This window comes from Nematolebias whitei, chromosome 2 (assembly GCF_014905685.2).
Source record: "Nematolebias whitei isolate Nwh7 chromosome 2, NemWhi1, whole genome shotgun sequence".
NCBI classification, from domain to species: Eukaryota; Metazoa; Chordata; class Actinopteri; order Cyprinodontiformes; family Rivulidae; genus Nematolebias; species Nematolebias whitei.
In genome coordinates, this window is record NC_056499.1 from 46,253,716 (window position 1) to 46,260,911 (window position 7,196).

At 41.7% G+C, this 7,196-nt stretch overlaps 1 protein-coding gene across 2 annotated transcripts in view; it reads right to left on the reverse strand.

The window, feature by feature from the left end:
• LOC119430265 (very-long-chain (3R)-3-hydroxyacyl-CoA dehydratase) overlaps positions 1 to 6,548 on the reverse strand; it is a 27,157-nt gene extending 20,609 nt beyond the window's left edge. The window contains exons 1-4 of one of the 2 annotated variants that reach the window (XM_037697712.1): positions 6,354 to 6,548; positions 3,144 to 3,189; positions 2,918 to 2,991; positions 1,131 to 1,295 (exon numbers count right to left, since the gene is read on the reverse strand). In XM_037697712.1, coding sequence (XP_037553640.1) covers positions 1,131 to 1,295; positions 2,918 to 2,991; positions 3,144 to 3,189; positions 6,354 to 6,455 — 387 coding nt within the window. In that variant the 5' untranslated portion in view covers positions 6,456 to 6,548. Of the gene's footprint in view, positions 1 to 1,130; positions 1,296 to 2,917; positions 2,994 to 3,143; positions 3,190 to 6,353 lie in introns of both variants that reach the window. The other variant, XM_037697711.1, reaches the window with a different exon arrangement.
• Positions 6,549 to 7,196: the final 648 nt, after the last annotated feature.

Here is a 7,196-nt window from a genome sequence, read left to right on the forward strand (position 1 = left end):
TGGTGTGCAATGAATCTGAAATATATGAAAGTTTCATTTTTATCATTGCATTGTGGAAAATAATGACCTTTATCACAATATGCTAATTTTTTGAGAAGGACCTGTAGATCTGGTGAGCCGGACTTTCAACACAATTGACAAAATCTTTTCAACAAAACAACAAGGTCCTGGAGAACCCTCTTGTCTGGCTGAGACTCATGCTATGGGGTACATCAGAGATCTGGGAGCTGATGTGTCTCTCAGTCCTGTCTCATGAGGACACGGAAGACATTTATATATTTGGATTTATGATAGTAGGGTTCTGCTCTTTGGCATCGGCAGAGCTGTGTTATCAACTTCTGAAGAAGACATTGGCAGCAGTTTCGGCCATGACAAAGCTTCCGAGTCTGTGTTAAGGTTTGGTTCGTGCCGTGAGTACTCAAAATCAGCTGATTTACGAGCTAAACCATAAGACAGAGGCGATTTGTGAGAATCGCATGCCACCTGCGGCTACTAGGATTCGTCACCATGCTGGGATCGACCTTGAAGAGGGCTCATAACACAGATCAGTGGAGTGGTTCCCATAAATTTGACCATTTTGGACCGGAAAGTTCCAGCAGGACTCAAAGCTGACGAGGAAAAACTGTCTGCTTGAATAAAATCAACATTTGTGGCCTATCTGAATCTGACTCCCCCGTTTGGCCTCGGATACGAGCAGACTATCAAATTTCTCCTGGGACATGGGTAACATGCAAGTATTCTGATAAAGAATAAGGGGCCGCGCTATCATAGCAGCAGCAACGTGCACTCCACCCATCTTTTGGACGACTGTACGAACATAATCTCACTGTATACCAGTACAATGATAATAAAGATTATTCTGATTCCTGTTTCACTTTGGTTGTGCAGAGTTCAATAAAAATGCACCATTTATATGAGAGAACAGGTAAAATCATGTGTATTATGCCAAACTTTCTAAATGTTAAGAAATTTCCTTTTGCACATTTTACTTGTTTCCCTGCTCCAACACACCTGAGTGTTTAAATGTCCTCTTCATGTTCTGCAGGAGCCTGCTAATCATTCTGATTCAAACCAGGTGTGTTGGAGCAGAGAAGCCTGAAGGGTCGCACACCCCTGGTTTAAGGTCTTGCCTTGGCCTGGAGCTCCACCTCAGCGTCAGACTCATCCAGCCAGCGGTCGAAGTCGGGAGCCAGAAACAGAGGCTTCTTCTCCTGCAGGGTCAGCCGGTCCCACCAGCGCTCCTCCTGCTTCCTGAGCTTTATGTCCACCTGACGCTGAGTGGACTTATGATTGATCTAAACACACGGCAGGAGATGAAAACTGTATTTAATCCACATCCAGGATAAGAGCAGCAATACAACTTAACAAGTACAAAAATATATAATTAAAATAAGCACAAAGACTTTAAAATAGACAAAATTATGCAAATTGCTAAAAGCACTCTGGAAGGTACTTGGGAAAAAAACAAAAAGACTAAAATAAGCAGTAAATAAACTCAAAATATATCAATGGATCATGTTTTTTTTTTTGTATATTAAAACCTCCAACCTTTTTATTGACCTCCCTTCAGATCTGAAATCTACCACACAAATATGTAATATTGGATCATTCCCTCAAATAAATGACCAAGTATAATATTTTGTCTCATTTGTTTAACCGAGTTCTCTTTATTTTTGGGACTTGTGTGGAAATCTGATGATGTTTTAGGTCATTTTTGAGCAGACGTATAAAAAATTATAAAGAGTTGACAAACTTGCAAGCACCACTGTAAGCTGTAATTGACAATCAGTACTGGCGTTAACAGGTTCAAAAGTAAACCCCCAGGATGGAGTGGACGGAGGAACGTTTCAGGGGTGATTTGTTAGCAGCACACTCCACATGAACACATGACAAAACAGTAATATGACTAGTGGAACTGACAAGAAGACAGGAGACAGAACTGGAAGTGACAGATGTTGAGGTTCTCCTTAGGAGTGACAAGGATGGATAAGATTAGGAATGAGATCGTCACAGGTATATTATTATTATTATTATATTATTCGGCCCTCTTGCGTTAATACTTTGTAAATGAAATGAAAGAAATGTCTTTCTTCTTGCCACTCTTCCATAAAGGTCAGATTTGTGCAGTGTACGACTGATTGTTGTCCTATGGACAGACTCTCCCACCTCAGCTGTAGATCTCTGCAGTTCATCCAGAGTGATCATGGGCCTCTTGGCTGCATCTCTGATCAGTCTTCTCCTTGATCCAGATGAAAGTTTAGAGGGACGGCCGGGTCTTGGTAGATTTGCAGTGGTCTCATACTCCTTCCATTTCAATATGATTGCTTGCACAGTGCTCCTTGGGATGTTTAAAGCTTGGGAAATCTTTTTGTATCCAAATCAGGCTTTAAACTTCTCCACAACAGTATCTCAGACCTGCCTGGTGTGTTCCTTGGTCTTCATGATGCTCTCTGCACTTTGAACAGAACCCTGAGACTATCACAGAGCAGGTGCATTTATACGGAGACTTGATTACACACAGGTGGATTCTATTTATCATCATCAGTCATTTGGGACAACATTGGATCATTCATAGATCCTCACTGAACTTCTGGAGTGAGTTTGCTGCACTGAAAGTAAAGGGGCCGAATAATATTGCACACCCCACTTTTCAGTTTTTTATTTGTTAAAAAAGTTTGACACATCCAATAAATTTCATTCCACTTCACGATTGTGTCCCACTTGTTGTTGATTCTTCACAAAAAATTTAACATTTATATCTTTATGTTTGAAGCCTGAAATGTGGCAAAAGGTTGAAAAGTTCAAGGGGGCTAAATACTTTCGCAAGGCACTGTATATTTTTGTTGCTTTTTACACCTAAACACACTAAAATCATCACAGCTCAGTCACACAGAGCAAATCAATCAATCATCAATACCTCAGGTTTAACTGGTTCCAGGAACTCCAGCGTGAATTTGTACTGATGATCCCCTTTAGCTCCATGGCCCTGAGCTGTGGAGGAACATGTAGACCATGAACTCACCACAGACTGTAAAATTTAAACTTCAAACCACACACACACACGCACACACACACGCATGCACACACACACGCATGCACACACACGCATGCACACACACACATGCACAGATGTGAGCACAAACCTTTGAACTGCAGAGTGTTGTTTTCTTGCAGGCTGATGTTGACGTCCTGGAGAGAGAGAGACAAATGTCAGACAAGTGGAATTTAAATGACAAGTTTTGAAGTTGATTTGAATCTTTAGAGTAAATTTCAATAAGACGGTTTTTAAAAGCCAAGACTGAATCTCCATCATCTGCTCTTCAGACTTTAATCAAAAGATTCAAGAACCTGGAGAAATGTGAGCTCAGAGGATGAACGTATTTAACGATGATCTTCAGGTCTTGAGAGGCACCACATTAAAACCTGATGTGATCCTGATGTTCTGGACATCACTGCATGAACTTCTGCAGCTGGCTGGGCCGTCCACAGAGGCTGGGTAAAGCTCTATCAGGCAAAGAAGAAACCTTATGTGAACACCAGAACCACCGTCCTCTTTGGGACGAAGCTTTAACGTGGCTGAGGTAAAGTGAAAAACTTCTTCAGTGGTCAGATGAATCAAAATTATTGACCCGTCTCTGATGGTATAGGGGTGCATTACTGCCTCTGGCATGGGCAGCTTACACATCTGTAGAAAAATGTATACTGGTTTTAAAGTGTGGTCCCATTGAGAGACATCTTCAGGGAAGGCCCTTCATATTTCAGCAAGATGACACTAAAGCTCACTGCAGGGCTCCAGGGTAGAAGAGTCCAGGTGCTGAACTGGTCCAGACCCCTCCCTGCAGGAAACATTTTGTTCATCAAGAAACATCCAGCAAAGACGACGCTGGACTACAGACAACATCCTACTCCAAAGACCCCAGCAGCACCTTTCTTCACTTCCTCTTTATGACCAGGGGTGTCAAAAGTGTGGCCTGAGGGCCATTTGTGGCCCTTGAAGTGATGGAAATGGACCTTGGGGGGTCCTGTTGCCAGGGCGGGGCACCCTCCTTGGATAATATTAGGAGAAACACTGGTTTAGACCTACAAGTTTAAGAGGTTGCTCCAGATGTAGACCTTCTGCTGATGGTGAGACTTGTTAAAAATATATTTTTTAGGTTTAACAGCAAACCACATGAAAATAAATCTAAAAAAAGAGCCATATTCAGAAAACACAAACCTTGGGCTATAATTATTCCTATCATTTTTTAGTTTATTTATTTCATGGTACAACGCGCCACAAACATTTACTGACTTCTACTAAAAAGCAGATGTTTGTATGATCATTCATTAAACTTGGTTTCAATTCAATAATACTTTATTAATCCAAAAGGGAAATTAAATGTTGCAATCCTGGTTTCATGAAGAGATGTTGGAGACACTGGTGACTGTGGGCAGGAAGGATCTCTTGTAAAGCTCCGTCCCACAGTGAATCTGAAGGAACTGGCTGCAGATGCTGTCTGATCCATCCACCCAGACTCAGCTGGCCTCTCGGTTCCCACAGGCTGCAGGACCACCTGAATACCAAACAGAACTCCTCCCAGAGCGATGGCCACTCCTTCCAACAGCCTGTCGAGCTCCTCTTCACCACAGACAGTCAGCTGCTGGTGCCGGGGAACGATCCCGCTCCTTCTGCTGTCACGAGCCGCATTTCCTGCCAGTTCCAGGATCTCAGAGGTCAGGCACTCGAACACAGCTGGCAGGTAGACGGGAATGCATTCACGGAGCCTCTTTTTCCATCTCATTTGAGATTTGGGGCTGTAGCCAAGATATTATTTGAGCTTTTGAGATGTTAATCAGCTGCTCCCGATTGTAAACAAACAAAAACAAAACACTTGTTGCCATGGTTACGCATCATAACAAATGTCCAAAAGTAAAAAAAAGTTTCAGTAAAAATCCTTCCAGCTGCACAGCATCTGACATCAGAGGAAACAATCATCCAAAAAAAGTGATTTACATCCAGAAAGAGAGGAATTAAAGTTTCCAAAAGCAACATCTCAGAATGAAAGTAAGAGTTGCTCCAACATGCAGCCACCCTGAGCGGTGCAGTGCTAGAACTGGTTTAGGGCATGCACGATTTTAAATTTCATTCTAAATAAAATTCAAGATATTCTAAGTTTTGTGGCCCACGATCACGTTCATCTCGACAGTTTTGGCCCACATGTGAAAAAGTTTGGACACGCCTAATACAGACTTAAGATGGGACGCTTCAGTTGAAAACATGACCCGGTCCAAACTTTTAATGTGTTGATGTTAATGATTTCAAAACTGCATTAATCCCTCCACAAAAACAAACAAAATAAACATGTTATTTCAACATTTAGTGTTTATTGTGTTCCATGTGAATAAACTAAGTTCATTAGATGTGCAAATCATTTTCTGAGTTTACATTTTAAGCTCCTTGAACTCGTGTTGCAGTTTGAGTTTGGACTGAAGTAATAAATGTTTGGTGTGAAGTCAGCACGACTCAGCTTCACTGAGCGGAACCAGATCCAGAAGCACCATTAAAGGTTCATGCATCTTTTATCAGAAATGTGTCCGACAGACGCAGGACGAGGGGACGAAGCTGAGAACACTTGGATCTTAATGTTTCAACTTGCTGACAGGAAGTGACCTTGGGTGACCTGCAGGATGTCCACACAGATCTCTGGTTGGACAGAGCTGGAAGCTGTAAATGAGCTTGTTCCTCTGCTCACCGAATGCTTTCTGATGAACATTACACGACCTGAACCCATGGATGAACCCATGGATGAACCCATGGATGAACCCATGGATGAACCCATGGATGAACCCATGGATGAACCCATGGATGAACCACTGCAGGCAGAACTCAGCCTGCGAGTCCGCTTCATGCAAAAACACATCAGGGACAAACAAAAACAACAGTTTACTTTAAAAGATAGTTCTTACATTTGATTCATGTCTTACTCTGAATCATATTTTATAGTTTTATTTGCAGACTCCAGAAGTGAATAAAAAAGTCAAACATCTGGTTCAGCAGTTTTTTTATTTTGATGATTTAGCTTTTGTTTTACTTTGTAGCTTTAGATTAGTCATAATGTGTCATTTAAACACTTTTAGCACAGGATTAGCATAATTAGTTCCACTGATCCGACACAGTGGGACAAAACCATTTAACACTGGTAATTATGTTATAAAATGAAGCTTGAACGAGCACAGGACAAACGTGAATTAACTGTCGCGAGTTTAAATCCCTGAAGGTAAACATGATGCTAGCTCCTCCTAGCTAACGCTACAAACAGGCTCGTGCTCTGTGCGCAGGCTGGAGGACAGGTGGACGTGGACATGTCTCCTACCTTCGCGTCGCTCAGTTCCACCCGGAGGTAAATGTCTCGGTGCCGCTGAGCCCAGTAAACATGAGGAGTCAGAACCTGCGGGTTCGAGCCCAGCCCGGTCATGGTACCGACAGGACTCCACGGAAACTGACGGACCGAGCCGCTCCAGGCGCCGTCAACACATCAACAAGCATGCGCTGCGAGGAGGGAACTTCCGGGAACTGAGCCGGAGCCCAATTCAAAATAAGAGCAGCAGCTTCAAAATAAAAGCGTCAGCATCCGGTTGTAATGAATCTTTGTCCAGAGGTTTTTACTTCTTTCATCTTGTTGTCTTCAACTTACTCGACTGTTTCTCCATCTTGACATTGTTAAAACAAACAAAACAAAGTTTTAGTTGCCACATTGTGCTTTAATTCTGCTTTGAATTCAACAGGTTTATTTGGATTTATGGTCCAGTTTCAGTTTTCAGTCTGGTTTGCATCAGTTTGTTTTGTCATTTTATGTTCATCCAGTTACATTTTGAGCAAACAGTTTTATTTAAATTACAATGTTATAAGGCTTTTACGTTTTCTACACCAACTTTTATCCATCAGACTTTCATCTTAGAGAGAATTAAAAACAATGTTCAGCATTTTGTTGTACGTTTCATTCAACCTTTATTTAGAAAGGTTAATCCCATTGAGCCTCACAGACTCATTTACAAGAGAGACCTGATTTCATCAAAGAATGATGACAACAATGCACAACAGCGACAACAGTAGACAGTTATAAAAAAAAAAGGCATACAATTAAAAAATATATAAATAAGATGGCAAAAAAAAGTAACAAAAAACAGCTTGATTATAAGGCGAATGAAGAAAACTA